The sequence below is a fragment of the Curcuma longa genome, chromosome 11 (genome assembly GCF_044706935.1).
Source record: "Curcuma longa cultivar G26 ecotype Majalengka, Jawa Barat chromosome 11, ITB_CL_G26_1.1, whole genome shotgun sequence".
Taxonomy (NCBI): Eukaryota; Viridiplantae; Streptophyta; class Magnoliopsida; order Zingiberales; family Zingiberaceae; genus Curcuma; species Curcuma longa.
This window is the reverse complement of record NC_133871.1, coordinates 5,679,987-5,698,695: the sequence shown is the minus strand read 5'-3', so window position 1 is coordinate 5,698,695 and position 18,709 is coordinate 5,679,987. Positions and strand designations below refer to the sequence as shown.

The 18,709-nt window shown below is 40.2% G+C and overlaps 3 protein-coding genes and 2 pseudogenes across 3 annotated transcripts; all 5 read left to right on the top strand.

The window, feature by feature from the left end:
- The first annotated feature begins 1,919 nt into the window (after positions 1–1,919).
- Positions 1,920–3,145, top strand: LOC141838732 (aquaporin TIP1-2-like). The gene is made up of 3 exons (XM_074726295.1): positions 1,920–2,074; positions 2,159–2,409; positions 2,532–3,145. The coding sequence occupies exons 1-3, from the start codon at positions 1,942–1,944 to the stop codon at positions 2,904–2,906; spliced, it is 759 nt and encodes a 252-aa protein (XP_074582396.1). The 5' UTR covers positions 1,920–1,941; the 3' UTR covers positions 2,907–3,145.
- Positions 3,146–6,040: 2,895 nt separating this feature from the next.
- Positions 6,041–7,412, top strand: LOC141838731 (transcription factor MYB59-like; annotated as a pseudogene).
- Positions 7,413–11,095: 3,683 nt separating this feature from the next.
- On the top strand, positions 11,096–11,839 carry LOC141838735 (uncharacterized). Its single transcript, XM_074726297.1, has one exon. The coding sequence runs from the start codon at positions 11,119–11,121 to the stop codon at positions 11,698–11,700; it is 582 nt and encodes a 193-aa protein (XP_074582398.1). The 5' UTR covers positions 11,096–11,118; the 3' UTR covers positions 11,701–11,839.
- Positions 11,840–13,059: 1,220 nt separating this feature from the next.
- LOC141838734 (soluble inorganic pyrophosphatase 4-like) lies at positions 13,060–16,922 on the top strand. The gene is made up of 9 exons (XM_074726296.1): positions 13,060–13,190; positions 14,745–14,886; positions 14,974–15,002; positions 15,322–15,387; positions 15,461–15,568; positions 15,798–15,863; positions 15,985–16,105; positions 16,216–16,297; positions 16,653–16,922. Exons 2-9 carry the CDS (start codon positions 14,754–14,756, stop codon positions 16,693–16,695), a joined length of 648 nt encoding a protein of 215 aa, XP_074582397.1. The 5' UTR covers positions 13,060–13,190; positions 14,745–14,753; the 3' UTR covers positions 16,696–16,922.
- Positions 16,923–17,201: 279 nt separating this feature from the next.
- On the top strand, positions 17,202–18,122 carry LOC141838736 (heat shock 70 kDa protein 4-like; annotated as a pseudogene).
- The last annotated feature ends 587 nt before the right edge of the window (positions 18,123–18,709 follow it).

Below are 18,709 nucleotides of genomic sequence, written 5' to 3'. Positions count from 1 at the left end.
AGATAAAGCGGAAACATATGATTGTCTGTCATGTTAACTTGCGCAATTAAACCCAACTTTGTATCTTGAATGCGACAAACTCCTTCTTTAATAGCAATTTCATATCTTTTTTTTGTAGTTGACTCACACTAAGAAAATTAGTCTTTAAATCTAGCACAAAAAGAACATTAGAGATAGTATGGGTAGTATCTCTTTTTTGCTTGTATGGTTACCTTTCCCTTTTCCATAACAGAAATTGTAGAGTTGCGGTCAAATTTGACAGAATTGCGAAAGGTTTCATCTTAAGTCAGAAAATGCATCATTCTCTCCACACATGTGGTTGTTGCAGCTTGTATCTAAATACCATACATGTCGTTGAATTTTCTCTTTCTCATGACATACCATCAAAAGAGACATTTTTTCTTCTTCTGCAAAATTAGTTTGACTCCATTTTGTTTCTTCAAATTAGTATAACATTCTGATTTATGATGGTCATACCTATGACATCGATAACATTTAACATTGGACTTATCTGCTGACTTTGTTCTATTAGTTGTTGAATAATGACCTCCACACCCTCTTCTTTGAAAATAATTCTTTTGATGTTGATTTTGTTGTTGGTGATTTTCTGATAAAGCTTTCAATGTTTGCTTTTCTTTTTCATATTGATTGATTTTCTGCTCATGAACCAATAATGAACTTTATAATTCATCAATTGAAAGTAGACTTACATCATTTGCTTCTTCAATGGCGCAGACAACAAAATTAAATTAATTTTGGTGTCATAGATCGAAAAATTTTTTCGATGATGAGAACATCCTCTATCTTGTGGCCAAGGATCCGTATTTTGTTGATGATTGTCATCATTCTTGAAAAATATTCTGAAACTGATTCTCCTGATTTCATTCGGAGCATTTCAAACTCTGAACGAAGTGCTTGAAGTTGATACCTCTTAGCTCTTGTCATACCTTGGTACTTCTTTTTCATATAGTCTAGATATCTTTTGTGATATCCTTGCAGAGAATGGTTTTCAAGATTGAACGATCAATAGCTTGGAAGAGATAATTTTTTACTTTAAGATCTTTCAATTGTGCATCTGTTAGTGCAACACCTTTTGTCGATTTTGCTACTCTAGAAATCATGACCGTCCAATATTCTTTAGACCTTAAGAAATTCTCCATGAGCATGCTCTAATGGTCATAGTGACCATCGAATCGAGGAATGAGCGGTTGTACAAAATTTTTGGATGACATGACTCTCTTCGAACCTCTGCTCTGATACCACTGTTAAGAAAAGAAATACAGGAGTCGAGGATACACAAGGAGGATAAAATTAAAATTTTCAAACACACTTCATTGATAGAAATAGCCTATTTATAGGCTAATACATAATACTAATGACCCACTAAATCTACTAACACCTCAATGTTAACCACTAACTCCACATTACAATCATTTCCTATTATTTCTCATCCACTAACTCAATTACAACCAAATACATTCAATATGGACATTTTTTATAATCACTTTCATCACTAATTAAAACTTGATAACTCATCCACCCATTAATATATTATTAATTTTATTAACAGATTCAACTCGATCAAACAAATGAATTTGTATCCTTTCATTTTATTCAACAAAATTTCCACATAATTGGGCCCGCATGCACAAAAGTCGGCGACGGCGATCGTCGCCCGAGTTTCCTCCACGCGATGGACGGCAGCGGCAGCAAATGTCCACATCAGCCGAGCCCCACCAGTACACGTGGCGGACACTGAACGACTGGGAGGCCCGCCCAAGTCCCACCTCACCGCCTCGGCGCCGACAGTTGAACGGCCGATAGAGCCCCTGCATGCGCTGCCATGCACCAGCTCTTCTTCTCTCCCCCTCTATTTAATCAGAACATCTTCGATACCAGAACAGAGACCCAAGCGGAGCTCGCTCTGAATTCTTATTGGCAATGCCGATCACCAGCATCGCCGTAGGGACGCCGGCGGAGGCGGTCCACCGGGAAACACTCAAGGCCGCGCTCGCCGAGTTCATCTCCACCCTCATCTTCGTCTTCGCCGGCGAAGGCTCCGGAATGGCTTTTAGTATATAAGCTCCCCCCGCACCTCCTCCTCCATGTATTAGGACCGCGCGGCTATTAATCAATTTTATCGTCGTTGGCATGACAGATAAGCTTACAGACGATGGGTCGACGACGCCGGCGGGGTTGGTGGCGGCGTCCCTCGCCCACGGCTTCGCCCTCTTCGTGGCTGTCTCCGTCAGCGCCAACATCTCTGGCGGCCACGTCAACCCGGCCGTCACCTTCGGCGCCTTCCTCGGCGGGAACATCTCTATGCTCCGGGGGATCCTCTACTGGATCGCGCAGTGTCTCGGCTCCGTCGCCGCCTGTCTCCTCCTCAAGTTCGCCACCGGCGGTCTGGTAAAATAAATCCATCACCGCCAACTAAAAAAGAAAGGAAAATTATCAAAACACCTTTAACCTTTAGTAAATTTTTTTAAAAATATTTATTTTAACGTCGCGATATGTACGCAAATTTGCAGGAGACGTCGGCGTTCTCTCTGTCGGCGGGCGTGAGCTCGTGGAATGCGCTGGTGCTGGAGATCGTCATGACGTTCGGGCTGGTGTACACGGTGTACGCGACGGCCGTGGACCCCAATAAGGGCAACCTCGGCGTCATCGCGCCCATCGCCATCGGCTTCATCGTGGGGGCCAACATCTTGGCCGGGGGCGCCTTTGACGGCGCGTCCATGAACCCAGCCGTCTCTTTCGGCCCGGCGGTGGTCAGCTGGACCTGGACTCACCACTGGGTCTACTGGGCCGGACCGCTCATCGGCGCCGCCATCGCCGCCCTGGTCTACGACGGCGTCTTCATCGGCCAGACCACCCACGAGCAGCTTCCGACTGCGGATTTTTAAGTTATTATTGAAGGAGCATCAATTCAATTTGGATAATTGTTTACGTGTGCAAGCGTTTAGAGGATACCAAATCTGTATCCAACTATATATTGTTAATTGGTTCAGTATTGTGTGATCTTTTCTGATGAAATAACCATGCATCCGTTTGCTCATCTACCCTTGCTCCCCTGCTTAATTCCACATTCATACATGGCAACATCTCAATGTGTAGGATATGATTAGATTAATTAGGATGTCATAGTTTAAGCACCCACTCAATGTTAAATTTCATTATCATGATTCCAACATCTCTACTCGAAGCGTTGGCATGGTAGGTCCAATGGCGGCCGTCACACAATGAATCATGCATTTTCAACGGTGTCTCATCATATCTATTCTGTATTCTCTAAAGGTTGGGAAAGCTAGACACTGACAACAACAAAAGGGCAAAAGTTAGATGCATAGGAGAAAGATGAAATTTCAAAATTCTTCCACTGATCAGTTGCTAATGGCATGAAGCCAAGGGATCTTATATATGCATGGAGCACCCATTTTAGATGGTACGGGAGTGCAGAGGCTATCTATGTCACAAGGCTAATCATGATCGACAAGGTGAACACTACGACACAATTTAGAAGGAATTTAAGGGAGGTCAGTTGGATGATTGCTCATCATATATACTATGAAGATTCGATGGACAAGCACCTGTATGTTCCTCAAGTGCATGATGGTCGGGTTTTATAACTAAGAGTATGGTAATTGGACTGATCTAACATTTATTTTTATGGGACTTTCTGGCAAGGACTAGGTTACATTGATGCATGGCATTAGAAGGATGCCAAAGAAGAGCTTGAGCTCTTGCTAATTGCCAATAAAAGATGTACAATGTTTTCTTCTATAGGTATATATACAATAATATATAGTAGAAGACCAAGAATATAGAGAAGACAAGGAGAGGATTATTTTATTTGTTGACAAACAAACAACTCATTTGTAGGCTAATACATAATTTAAAAATGATTTAACTACTACCCCACTAACGATCCTTAATTATAAACATCAATTAACCACTAACTTCTCATCTACTATCCACTAACTCTATAATACATACATTAATTCATAATACTATGGTGCGAGGTTGGTTATATGTGATAATTTGGTGTGTTGCAAATTTTTCAATAGTATTTTGAGATTCATGCACAATTCATTCATGTACCAATAACTAGACATCCTCTTGATGCTTGTCCTATTCCCAAAATGTTCAATTAAACCAAAATCAATAGTTAATATATCCCTCGTCTAAGTGTATAAAACCTACTCAATAGTAATTATAATTTGTAAGATTAACCGGACAGTACTCATTGCACGTTGAATGCTGTTGACCCAATGGCATCAGTGTGCACCTTAATGATATCACATCGTATGGGTCCAACCAATATAATGAGCTGTTGCAGCACCCGTCAAGTTGCACCGGTTCCACTTGCACAACGATCGATCATGACACAGGCTTAGCTTCAACCCCCTCACTGTGTGTGATCAACTTTCAGAGATCGATAATCTTTTGCTATGCATGTTGTGGACTATACTATTACGGATGAGAAAACAAAGCCCTCTCGCACCCTTATCGTTGCTTCCATAACTATATTTCCTGTGCATTCTTCCAAATAAAAAGACCTCGCAAATTAAAACAATTAATTCCCAATAATAACTCGTCATTAAGCCAATAAGTCTATGAAAGACGTCTTATATTAACCTGCAGGTCCAGGCTCATTCCTTTCGTCGTCGCTAAGCAATTTAAAGCTAGCGCGGTTCAGATTTTAGGGGACATGAAGAATTTGATTCAAGAAAGGAGCATGCACTAATAATATTCCACCGAGTATGGATGGAGGCATGGATCGATCTGTCGTTTTCCTCCTTCAATCACTCCATTTAATTTGCATTCATCTACAGAACGGCGATCGATCAAAAAGGCATTTGATAGCTCCAGCTTACTTAATGTCCAAAAGGCATTAGCAATTAACCAATATAATTTATCTCTGCTTAAATGTCCAAAAAATTAGAATTGGTCCATTACCGTTCGACACCGACTGCAACTACTACACTAAGTACTACTTGCACAGGTATTATATATATCTACTCCCATTCTCTGAGAATTATAGAACTCCATGAAATTATATATATATATATATATATATATATATATATGGTGGCATCCACGTCACGATGCCTCACAGCTTTAATCTATTGCCCACTTGCTTTCTCTTCTTTTCTTTTCTTTTCTTTTCTTCTCTTCTCTCCTCTTTTATTGTAATCTCTCCTGCCTTGTGCGTATTCGTATTCTGTCGTGAGGCTGCGGCAGGCACCACACGCTCGGGGTGCGGTTAGCGTGTCAGTGTCACCACGGCAGCACTTCCCACTCACTCGCTTCGATTCCCCCTCCCGCTAAGCTCGCTTTAGTGCTCCGAGATATTGTTTTATTTCGTGGCGAATGCGGTCGCCAGTAGAGAGTTTTTCATATTCAGCTTAATTTCAAGCTCACTCGACGGCAGCAACTGCGTGATCGCTTCTGTGGCGTACGTTGCTATTCTTGATTGATGCAACGTCCCTGTAAGAGCGATCCAAACAAGATGCATGATGAGAGTTATTATAGCTTATTAATAAGAAAGGCAAAGTCTTTGTTCAAACATGCATCATGGATTAAACAATGTTATCTTGCCTATATAAAAAGAAATAAATCCGTAACTTTCAGCGGCCTCCATCGAGAAAGCGTGATGCGGTACCAGTTCATTGTACCAGGAAAAACATTCCAGAAGAAAACAAATGGCTCCATTAAATTAATTCAACTTGTCTGAACTGAATCGTCTCTCGACTGAATATTCAACAACAAGTTACTGAAACAGTTGTTGGCATAATTAATTCTCCTGCTGCCTTTTGCCCTTTCGTTCTTCTCTGACAAGTGGCCATTATTTATTACATAACTCAGCTTCTGCTTTCGATATTTCATATATTATGTTCAGTGCTCTACCACTTTTCTACCATTCACAGAAAAAGAAAGCCATTGGATTCCCGTTTGTACCTTTCTCAGAGCTCGCGTAATTATTCGGAGGAGTACTACAGCTAAATGAAGTAGTACAAGATCTTCTTATAAACCAACCATGACATCAGTGGCTGGCTTGGTGCCTATAAAAGCCTGTGCACGGTAACCGAACGCCTCTCAGTCATTCAGCGTAAAGTGCGAGCAGCATCCGGCCAGGAGGGATCAAGAAGAGAGATACAGAGACCTGAATTGTCCGGGATGTCACCTACCACGGCGACGACAATGCAAAAGATGATGCCGGCGGCGACGAGGAAAGGGCCATGGAGGGAGCAGGAGGACCTCCAACTGGTATGGTTTGTGCGCTTGTTCGGTGAACGTCGTTGGGATTTCTTAGCCGAGGTGTCAGGTTTGAGCGGTGGCGGGGGAAATAGCTAGATAGGCCCCTGATCGGGCCTCACCTAAAGGGTGACACCACCACGTGCTGGTTTAACCTTAACCTCCATGCCTCCTCCATTTCTTGTAGGCCTTAACAGGACAGGAAAGAGTTGCAGGCTGCGCTGGATCAATTATCTTCATCCCGGCCTCAAACGCGGCCGCATGACCCCCCAAGAAGAACGCCTTGTTCTTGAACTCCATGACAAGTGGGGCAATAGGTTATATTTACGTACTCTCCTTTCTCTTGTGATGTGAAGCAGATTATATCTTGTATCCTTTCTCGTGATGTGATCGAGTATCCCAGTTTTAAACTTGTGCCTGTAGGTGGTCTCGCATTGCTCGGAAGCTTCCCGGGCGCACCGACAACGAGATAAAGAACTACTGGAGGACTCTGATGAGAAAGAAGGCGCAGAGGAGGAATCGTAGTGTCGTCTCTTCGTCGCCTTCATCTTCCTCGTCCGCTTCAAGTAATGTCTCCTCGTCTGTCGATGGATCCCCATCGGAGCTTACAGCGGCGAAGTCTGCAACTGGTAGTAATATTCCAACGGGGAGCTCCTTGGATCTCTCAGAGGTTAAAGGGTACACAACGGATCAGATATGGAATGAGATTGCTGCATCGGAATCAGTTAGCAACTTGAGTTTTGAAGAGTACAAGGATGGTTCAGCTTGCAGCATGGGCGGTCCTATGGCTTCTCCTCTATGGGAAGATTTGTGGAGAACACACACTGAAGAAGTGAGGATGATGAGCTCCATGTCTGACCTCTTCGACTCCAATTGCAAACAGAGTATAGATTCCTAGGAACACTGAACTTAACTATAGCTATCTCTCTTCAGTTCCCTTAATTAGCTGAGACGTTTCGTGGTGAGGCCTCTAATAGCACAGGTCTATATCTCTGCAAACTTTAGCTAATCACTGTTAATCCATTATATGTACTGTATATCTGCAAAGTTTAGCTAATCATCTGTTAATCCATGCTATGTGCTGTAAAAAGGAACTACGTTCAGAAATGTTGCAAGTCATTCTGTGTTGTCGATATTGTTCAACCAATGTATTGTCTAAGGAGTTGCAACTTACCTTCAGCTGACGATGATCGATGACAAAAGGCTTTTAGCTTGGAATACAAAAGCAGCTAGCAAAGATCTAAAAACTACGGTAACTAAGAATAGCAGCTGCCAGAGGAGTATGTTTAATTCTAGCTGCTATTGGGCAGTACCAACCTAAGAAATTCAAAAGCTAGATATCGGTTAGATTTTTGTTTGTCAGCTGTTGATTATCTTAATAGTGAAGGATTAACTGATCTAATGCATAGTGCATGAAGGGAGAGTTTAAGTTTCGAATATGGATAATGATATATATAGTTTCTTAATATTAATGAGTTATGGATTTTATGATGGATGTGTTCCGGCCAAAAATCGGGATGGTCAAGCCACCAGTCAACGAACGATCCGACGGGTGCCGCTTCCTACTGGAGTTGGAGGGACAGGGTGATGAGGACCTGAAATGCACTTAAACAGGGGGTGAGAGGGGTGCCGGGAAGTCCTGGCGGGCCACTCCAACGCTCAAGTTAGTATTCCGTAAAAGGAAAAATGAAAATGTAAAAGAAGAAGAAGAGTTTAGAAGGTCGAACCAGCCCTCCAAGAGGGAGAAGAGGAAGAGCTTCCTTTTCGAAGAAGAGATGAGAGATTGGAATGCATAGCTCCTCCAGAAGAAGAAGTGCCCCCTCTCCGAAGAAGAGGAAGAAGAGGTTCCCCAGCAGCCCTCCATTGGAAGAAGAAGAAGCGACCCCCTGGAGGAGAAGAAGACCTCCCCCCAGAGGAAGAAGATGATCCTCCCCTTTTCTTTGCTAGAGCTCTTCCTTATGTAGGCACACAAGGAGACCAAATCTGACATATCTCCTTTCTTCTTGCTTCCTTTTGGCATTATGTGCAGGGAAAAGAGCATCTTCTATGACAGCTTTATAAAGGCTGTCTTGGAACATGTGTGGTTGTTGAATCCAGAAAAGACAAATGTTGACCAGTCCATTTGACTAGCCTTGCCAAATCAGCCTCATTCTTGACCCCCCCTTGACCCTTGACTTTTACCTTAGAGAAAGAGCCACCTCATTTATGCACCGGCATCAGGATGATCCTAACAGGATAGACTTTGTATACAAATAGGAAGTCAAAATACATTTGGTGAGCGTGTTTGGAATTGTTGACTCTTCTTCGTCCTCTTTTCTCTAATTCCCATTGATACGAAGACTTTGATTGTTGTCCATTCTTACGGAAGTCTCCGTTTTATATTCAGAGGGGTTAAAGTATGGCGATCCTTGAATGAGATAACTACGACAACCTCGATCAAGTCTTGAAACTAATTACATCCACTTTGTATGAGACTCCATGAACACTAGGACAAGTACCAAATAGATTCTGATGTTAAAAGAGACACGGGGTGAACAAATGATACAAGACCTTGGATCCAATTCTAAAAGGTGTCCACAATCATCAAGTCATCTATACTAAAGCAAATGGATCAATGAATGAAAAAGGAAAAAAGGTACAGGGCACAAAATAATTGATAACTGAGAGTGCATATTTTTTTGAAAGATATATATAAAAACATTGACTAAATTTTCAAAAATAAAATATATAATTTAAAAATCAACAACAAATAAAATTAAAATAATAAAGAATTTAAAACATATGATTTTTTAAATTGATCTTAAATTAAAATTAATATTTTTTTAAAATATAAAATATAAAAAAATTTTGGACCCAATAAATTGGGAGCATAGACCTTAATGGCCTAGCTATGCCTACACTAAAGTACCGCTGTGAGCCTCTGAAATGTAATTTGAACTCACCAAGTCAATAGTCATCAATATGACTTTGGGTTGGACATGACTTTTGACTCTTCCAAGTGTCTAAGAATTAAGTAGCATGTTCAGAGCATGAAAATTAAAACAAATTAAAATTAACAATAAAATAAAGTTATTATGAGTCAATTTTTTCCATGAGCTAGCTAGGCAAGAGTCACAAATGTGACATTGCATATTCATTTAAATGACCAATTAATTAATCAGTTGAATTCAATGGAAAGACAAAAATAAAAACAAACAAACAAGACTCCATTCAGCGTACGCCATATCTACAGAGTTCATTAACTAATGTCAACAATAAATAGCTGAGTGACGTTTAAATTAGTCTGTTCACAAATAATAATAATAATATTATTATTATGATAAAAGAAGTTACTGTATAACAACATTTAATGGCTGCGTTTTGGACAACAACTGGAGTAGTACGCAATTGACAGAAAATTAATGGGGAATATATATATAGGTGTTTTAATTTTTATTATTTAATTAGTAAAAATTTATATTGATCTTCAAAATAAATTAAGAAGTATAGATGAATTTTATCGAACGATTCAATATCATAGAATTTGAGATTTGATTTGAATCTTTATTAGGTAAGTCAAAGCGAAATATAATAGTCTATAGCATGCGTGCATGAATAATGTCTCGTTAATTGATTAAGCTTTACATGTTCAGCAAAATAATCTTGCTAATTACGGATTATATTGAACTGGGACAAAAGTTTCTTTCACACAAATCAAATCTGGTGAAGAATGTACTTTCCTATATAGACATACAATATGCGTGATGGACAGGTTTTAATTAAAACAGTTGCTTATATTTATATAATTTTTATTAATCCTAGATGAAAAAAATTCTTCTCCTAATTTTATCTGTTAATTATACTCACAAGAAGGCAATGGAGTCAATAATAATAATAATAAATATATACAAGAAAAATCATTTACACCAATATAACAAAACATAAATAATAAAAAAACTAAGGAAAAATATGTTTTTTGAATAAATTTGAGATGAAACGTGTGAAAGATAAGACATGTCGCTGGTGCATGCATCACAAGATTGGGTCAACGCTGAACAAGGTGAATTCATAGGGTTGTAAAATGAAATAAATGTTCTTGTGAACAAGTTCTATACTCAACCAATATAAAAGTTAATCCGTTTATGTTCACTACTGGTGCATTGAGCTAAATCAAAAGGATTTAACATATAGTCTGATCACCAACGTTGACAAGATGAATAACGAATTCAAACACTTAATTATAAACTTAGCCTATTAATGTATAAGTTAAATTTGCCAATAGTTCACAAACAAATTAACTTGCTTACTAATATAATTACAAATTTCATAAGTTTCATTATATATTTGGAGGGCCCTCTTTCTATCAACTATATATACATGCTGACTAATGTATATATATGTGCATGTGTTCTTGTTTGTATAAGTACTGATTAAAGCAAATATTCAATTTCAAGCCACTTTTGCTGAAAACACCATTCTTACTTTTCCACTTGTTTCTTCAAATAACTGCACTAGTAAGCAAAATAGGTTTACTGAAACATATTTGCTGACTCTTCCTTCCTTCCCTTCCTGTGTTTTCAAACCTGATGAAAATTAAGTGATCGAGATCGCTCGAAATCCTATATATTTGAAAACCCGAATATTCTTCCTTCTAGATGACTTGTAACATAAACCGAGTTGAATTCTTGTGTGCATGTCTCACCTTCACGTCACCCCTTGCCTATCCTCTATCCCACCAAACAATATTGACGTAGCTAGCTCAATTGACACGTAGTCGCAGAACTCCATGACAACCGCAAATTATGGTCGTCTATAAATCGATGCAGCTCTTCTCTTTCATTATATTCGTCGTCAAGTTTTCACAACGTGCAACTCAATTCAATGTTTGGTGCCATGAAGAGATTTAGGGTTGCAGGTGGAGACGTGGAGATGCTCGACAGCATGGCTCACGCGCTGATGCTGCTCTCGCACGGCCACACCGGCGCCGCAGGGGGAGAGTTCTTCGACGCCTCTGCACCGTCGGCGCCGGCCCGGGTGTTCGAGTGCAAGACGTGCAGCCGGAAGTTCACGTCGTTCCAGGCGCTCGGCGGGCACCGGGCGAGCCACAAGAAGCCGAAGATCGCTGCGAGTGATGGCGGCTGGGAGGACGCGAGGCCGAGGGTGCACGAGTGCTCCATTTGCGGTCTCGAGTTCGCCATCGGTCAAGCCCTCGGTGGCCACATGCGGCGCCACAGGGTGGTGATCACCGAGGGATTGGCGCAGGCAGGGGTGATGGTTGACGAGGGGGAGAGGAAGAGGAGGAAAACAGAGGAGAAGAGGGCTCTGCCGTGGCTGGACCTCAACGTGGCGCCGACGACGCCGACAGCAGAGGTAGCGGCGGAAGCCGCCGCCTCGTGCCGGAAGAAGATTTTTGGGTTTGAGCTTGTAGACACCACATCGGTGGCGGTGGATTGCTTCCGCTGACCCTTAATCTCGAGTCATTCCGTTGATTTATTCACGTCTTTTTTTTAAAAAAAATATTTTACTCTGTACAGGAATTTATTTTTATTTTCTTATATACATGTAAGTTTGTATTTTACGAATAACTGTTAATGAAAATAATGTTGCGTTTATTTCTATCAAATACAAAGGTGATGATGTTCATCTCAAATAGTTGGGTATCGTTAACAAGTAAGTCTTCAAGTGGAAGGGTAAAATTCCATGATGCCCTGCATTTATTTCTATCACTTTATTCAATCTGATAAATTTATCATGCACGTGCTGTGTTTTTTTATCTCTATTAATTGTGAATCAATTCAACTGACCATAATGCACGTGTTGTGTTTTTTTCTCTATTAATTGTGAAGATTGAGATATGTTACTAGAAGTAAATTTTAATATTATTTAAATTATATATTCAATTTTTATAATATTTAAATCACATATTATATTTTTAAAATATTCCTTTTCATTAATCAACTAGTTTATTCATCACTTCTAACCAAAATGAAAATCTCTTTAATATATCTATACTATCATATCTAAATTTGATAAAAAATAAATTATACTCTTAATTTAATTTATTAATTTTAATTTATACTATCAAATTTAGATCATTATAAATACATTAATTTTTAAAAAATATATTTTTTAATTTCAAATTTTAAAATTTAGGTTTATCATTTAATTTCAGATTAAATTTATTGATGGATCTGTAAAGAGGAAGAGTATATATAATTTGGATATCATAAAAATTAGGTATATGATTTAGGTATTATTAAAATTTACTTATGCGTAGGTAAAATGTCTAATAAAAAAAACTAAATATTTTAAATTAAATATATTGCAGACAACGGTGAGTACTTCCGCCCTCGGTGAACAAAGATCACGTGCCGGACTTGTGGTGTCAGTCCGCGCAGAGCACTTTGCTGCATGAGCAAGCAGAGTACCATGGTCCCTGACCAGCTTTATTATTGGCTGACTCAGGTGGGCCACACTTGCATCAGCCACTCACTGCTATCTTTGAGGGGAGGAGATCCCGGCGTCACGCAAGCGAAGGGAACGATCTCGCGCGTCAACTGAGACCCTCGCACGGATCTAGAAGCTGTCGGACGGAGATCGAACGGCCTTCCGCTATTTTTGCTCGGCGTTCATTGGTCCTCACTCTTCACGTGGCCGTTACACAATCGGTCGGTCCCACAGGGATTCCGTCAGTGAAAACGAGCCACGTGGTCTGTTAAAGGTGGGTATTCGAGGGATCAAATGTTTAGAAGCTCGCCATTGGGCCTCACACTATAAGTAGGAGCAGGAGGAGGAGGAAGGCAAACTCAAGCTCCCATTTCTTCTCGTAACTGGTTCCTCTTACCCTGGTGCGGATTACACTTCCAATCTAGGGTTTCTTTGGTTTTGCCTCCGGGTTGCGGAGATCTGGGGGATTGATAGAGTAGCTGCTGCTTCTCTGTTGGCGTCACCGGGTATTGTTTCATGTACTCCTTTCTGGGGAGATCATGGGTTTGATTTGTGATTTTTATTGCTGCTCTCGCGTTTTTTTTCTGTCACTTTCATTGTTTGGGGTCGGATCTTTGCTGGTCGTTTTATATCTGTCTTGGCGCCAGAGTTCTTCGCTGCATCTATGTACATCCATTCATTTCCCCCAAAATTTTCTGAAGTTATCTGAGAGAGCATTATTTTGTCTTATAGCTCATATATGACTATGCTGGATTGTCGGCAGTAGACTAGGTTTTACGATTGGCAAAACCAGATTTAGTTGTTTTTTTTTTCTATTTTTTATTTTTATTTTGTTTCTTTTATCCTCATCCTACTTGATCTGCGAGAACTTGACAGTGATACCAGTACTTTATTATCAGCATAGTTTGTTCCTTTTTACAATGATAAGGTATGTTATATATAGTATCGAGTTGTTGGCTTTTCATAATGTTTGGGTCGTCACCATGGTAAGGGAACTTAACGGGTCAAAATGGCAGCAAAGTTGATGTTTAAATTCTCTGATTTTGTTTCATATCTGTGCAAATAGGATAAGAATTGAAATCTAAGCAAATGCTCATCTACTAAATGTTTTCTTGCAATATATCGTGTACTAAATCTTATCAATGAGATAATACAAATTTCTCTGCGAGTCTTTGGAAATGACAAACACAGCTACCCATTTTCCTTATTTTCCATCGAGCACTGTTCTCTTCTCCATTGACCCTTGGCATCAAGGTTACATGATGATTGAAAGTGGGGCTCTTGTGAACCTGAACACCATCGTTTCGAGGATGTGTGGCAGTAACGTCGCCCATCCTAATAAAAAACGCCTGTATGGTTTATTTTGTTTATGGGTAGTACTTATATAAAGATGGACATTTTGGCATTGAACCGATATTTAATGACGCTCATAATCTTATAACTGAATGTATGAGATCATAACTTATGATGATTTTGGTACAACATGCAAATTAGGTGTCAACTAATTAGCCCATTTATTACATTTGCTCAATTTCTATCTTCAAATTACTAAATTGTGAATCAAAAAATAGTTTTAATCATGAAGGTGGCCTCTGCTCTTGATGAGGTGAAATTGCTCTTCTCATGATCTTGCCTATGGCTGTAATAGAACAGGGTCTTGAAATAACATGGTCACTCACTATAAGGACTTGTGGGTTCTATGTAAAGATCATAGTTGCTGGTGTATGTGGAGTGCTAGGGAAGTCATCCTCCACTGGCATGTGATCATCCCTATTTATTTTTAACAGATAGCTCTACAATAATTACCTTTTATCTGATCTGAGAAATATAAATGAAAATAGAAATAATTGTTGTGCTGAAATACTTATAAGCTCAAGCTGCATAAGTCCTGCCCTTTTGATAATTATTGTGTTCCTTATTTTTCTTTGCTTTGCATATTTAATCCTTATTTTTATTGGATAGGTTTCTTACTTGTCGCTCATATGGTTTTGATTGTTCTTGCTACATGTTAGGATGAGAATGCAACCATTATTATTGCTAGTCCATTGCATGTTTTTCAGTTTCTCATAATGACTCCAACTCTAGAAGTTGCAACTAAGCCTGCTGACTCGAAACTTTCTGATCCACCTCTCAATGAAAGAATACTTTCATCAATGACTAGAAGATCTATTGCCGCGCATCCTTGGCATGATCTCGAAATTGGTATTGCACATTTGCCTTAGTAGTTTCACAGACTAGCTTATTTCATGTTTATTGACTCTTTCTAATTCCCATGTTTACCGGATGCAGGTCCGGGTGCCCCTGCAATTTTCAACTGTGTAAGAATCTATACTTCTCACAAAGAATTTTGGATTGTCATTGGAATGTTAAAAAATAAGAGATAGCAACTTCTGTTTGTTTGGAATGAAAAGATTACGTATGACCTAGTTAACATGTCAACTTCTATTCCTTTTTTGACCAATTTGTAATTGCTGATTACTATTTCCATTTTTCTTAGACAATTTATAATACCTGGATACTACTTGACCATATAGAGTATGTAATTTTTAAGATTATTATGATGGGGACAGAAGCATACGTGTATATGTATTTAAGTAGAGCCATAAAAAAGATTGAAGATGCAAAAATTCTTTGCAGGTGGTGGAAATAGGAAAGGGAAGCAAAGTAAAATATGAATTAGACAAGAAAACAGGGCTGATAAAGGTACCCTACGGCCACTTTATTCTCCCCTAATTTCTATGGTCTGCCTAATTTCATTAATGTTTGATTGCTATAGGTGGACCGTGTGCTTTACTCTTCAGTGGTGTATCCTCACAATTATGGGTTCATCCCACGCACTCTTTGTGAAGATAGTGATCCTATGGATGTCTTGGTCATCATGCAGGTTTGCTACTAAATAGATTCCTACAATTCTTTTATATAAATCTGCCTTTATGTATTCAAGGTGCATATTCATAAATGCCATATGAGTGATCCTTAAGATTTAATACTTAAAAGCGTTAAATCAATCCTTGATATAACTCACAACTCAGTTTGCAGATTCTAGCGCTTTTGTTCAATTACTTTGCTTTGCACTGTCTCCTCATTTTTATTCTGTTTATTTGTTTGAGCAGGAATCAGTACTCCCAGGGTGTTTTCTTCGAGCGAAGGCAATAGGTCTGATGCCCATGATTGATCAGGTCTGGTTTATGCCTAAAAAGTTGGATTCTTTTATTTTAATTTCAAAGAGTTTCTTGTAGCTGGATAGTCTGCGATGTTTGTTTAACAATTGATGATTGTGTTTTATGTTGTCTGGTAAAGGGAGAGAAAGATGACAAGATTATTGCTGTCTGTGCTGATGATCCTGAGTATAAACACTACAATGATATCAAGGAGCTTCCACCTCATCGTTTAGCTGAGATTAGACGTTTCTTCGAAGATTGTATCCTCTTAAACGCCTGATCAATAGGAGTCGATGAAAACACACCTAATTTTTCCACGATTTCATGACAAGGTTGGTTGACTTGGCTCTCTTTAACAATAGGATATCAGACAAGAAAAACGAAAACAAGGAAGTAGCTGTCAATGACTTCCTAGATGCATCTGCAGCGAGCCAGGCAATACAACGTTCCATGTAAGAATTATCCAGTTTGTCGTCCCTTGTTCCCTTTGTTTTTTTTTTTCTAAACATGTCAAAAAATAAAGTATTTTTATTTCAAAATGTAGAGAAAGTACGATTTGTTTCTTAAATCAAACTACATACACCAGAAGACAACTTATATTAACTGGATTAGGCGCTGCAAGTCACCAAATGTCACCAAACCTTTGAAACAAATTTCAGCTTTGAAATTCATTGAATTTTGCAAGCCAGTTTTCAGAATAGTACTTCATTTTTCTTAAAAAGTTATTTTAGAACGAATGGGTTTGATGTATTTTGTCATCTGCAAAGGCTGATTGATCTCCTTTACAATTGTCCTCTGTGCTTGCAGGGATCTCTATGCCACGTACATTGTGGAAAGCCTGAGGAGGTAAGGCTCATCCTGATGAATACTGATACGGAGTAACTGTTCATTTTGATCGAACTACACGACATATATTGCTGCTGCTTTTACATGGTGATCATATTATACATGTATAAACAGACAGTTCCTTTAGGTGTTATATGGTTTTCTTAAGAGTAAGCAGACAGTCTTCCTTAAATGGATATTATATTGCTGGCCATACAGTTGTATGAAGGGTATTATATACTAGATTTCAAGCATATTGAATTGCTCTTCGATTCAGCGTTGGGTACTTGCACTTTTTAGTATACTGTCTACTTGTAATTCCACTTATTATGATTATTCTGATCCAGATAAATGACTCGGTTCAAGTTTTTGGACTGAAAACAATCTAGTAGTGAATTAAGATTCAGCACTTTCTGGTCGATAGGTTGTCGAATATAATCTAGTACTGAATTAAAATTCTCCTAACACCACCCGCGAGCTCTCCGGCAGCTGCGCACGGCCTGCGAGCACGCGAAGCGCACGCTCTCGTCCACCGCAGAGACTACCATGGAGATCGTCTCGTCCACCATCACACGTGCCCGGTTCGAAGAGCTCAACATGGAGCTGTTCCGGAAGTGCATGGAACCGGGGGGAGACGTCGCCTGCGCGACGCGAAGATGGACGAGAACCGCGTGCACGACGTCGTCCTCGTCGGAGGCTCCACGCGGATCCCAAAAGTGCAGCAGCTGCTGCCTGCTGCAGAACTTCTTCAATGGAAAGGAGCTCTGCAAGAGCATCAACCCCGACGAGGCCGTGGCGTACGGCGCCGCAGTACAGGCAGCGATCTTGAGCAGCGAGCGGTGATGACCGCGCTCATTCCGCGCAACACCACCATCCCGGCGAAGAAAGAACAGATCTTTTCCACTTGCGCCGACAACCAGCCGGGCGTCCTCATCCAGGTGTACGAGGAGGAGCAGGCACGCACGAAGGGCAACAACTTGCTCGGTAAATTCGAGCTCTCCGGCATCCCGCCGGTTCAGAGGGGCGTGCCGCAGATCAACGTGTGCTTTGACCTCGACGCGAACGGGATCCTGAACGCGTCGGCGGAGGACAAAACGACGGGGAGGAGTAGCAATATCACGATCACCGACGACAAGGGACGGCTGAGCAAGGAAGATATCGAGAAGATGGCGCGGGAGGCGGAGAAGTACAAGGTGGAAGACGAGCACAAGAAGGTGGATTCGAAGAATGACAAGAGGAGGATCGAGGAGGCCCTAGAGCGGGCGATCGAGTGGCTCGGAGGCGGATGAGTTCGAGGACAAGTTGAGAGCCCTCTGCAATCCGATCATCACCAAGATGTACCAAGGAGTGGCAGGGGCCACTGCACGCGGCGGTGCAATGGAGGAAGACAGGCCGCGAGGTGGCGGCGGCGGCGGTAATGGCGGAGGACCAAAAATTGAGGAGGTTGATTAGACAATAAAGTCGGACAAGGACCAGAGTGCGATTTGAGGTCTTCTTTTTCTGCAAAAGGGGATCGGTTCCATACGATCAGCTTTATAATTATTTATGAAAAAGTAAATCGAAAAACTATAATTGATCACGACGCTTCTGTAAATTATTGACTTCATCAGAATTCGAATCTTTGCCCCACACGATCAGTCCCACGACCATCTGTGAAAAGATAAATCGAGACACATACAATATCACGACTTCATCAGAATTCGATTGCCTGACTTCGCCAGGCGATTTGAGATCTCCGAATCTTGATCTGTTGTGTTCTTCTGAACAGAGGAAGAATTAATTTCTTGATCCCATACAAAAGATTGTTAAAATACAATGGCAAAGTCCTTATTTTTACTCATGCCCAGTGAGAAAAGAATGCACTTTTCTCAAACTTTTCTTATTCTCATGAACTACACTGAATAGTTTAACCCAGTTCGACTATATCAAGTCGGTTACAAAAAACTTACTCTTCTAACCTTTATCATCAACTAACAAATCAAAATCATGATCACCCAGGGTCAACATCCAAACTTGAAACGTTGGTGTTTTATGACAGA

Excerpts from the sequence above, each read along its gene's own strand:
- LOC141838735 (XM_074726297.1), top strand. The coding sequence starts at position 11,119 with ATGTTTGGTGCCATGAAGAGATTTAGGGTTGCAGGTGGAGACGTGGAG.
- LOC141838732 (XM_074726295.1), top strand. The coding sequence starts at position 1,942 with ATGCCGATCACCAGCATCGCCGTAGGGACGCCGGCGGAGGCGGTCCAC. Across the intron at positions 2,075-2,158 it reads AGGCTCCGGAATGGCTTTTA|ATAAGCTTACAGACGATGGG; the intron begins GTATATAAGCTC and ends TTGGCATGACAG. Across the intron at positions 2,410-2,531 it reads AGTTCGCCACCGGCGGTCTG|GAGACGTCGGCGTTCTCTCT; the intron begins GTAAAATAAATC and ends GCAAATTTGCAG.
- LOC141838734 (XM_074726296.1), top strand. The coding sequence starts at position 14,754 with ATGACTCCAACTCTAGAAGTTGCAACTAAGCCTGCTGACTCGAAACTT. Across the intron at positions 15,003-15,321 it reads CCCCTGCAATTTTCAACTGT|GTGGTGGAAATAGGAAAGGG; the intron begins GTAAGAATCTAT and ends AATTCTTTGCAG. Across the intron at positions 16,106-16,215 it reads TAGACGTTTCTTCGAAGATT|ACAAGAAAAACGAAAACAAG; the intron begins GTATCCTCTTAA and ends ATAGGATATCAG.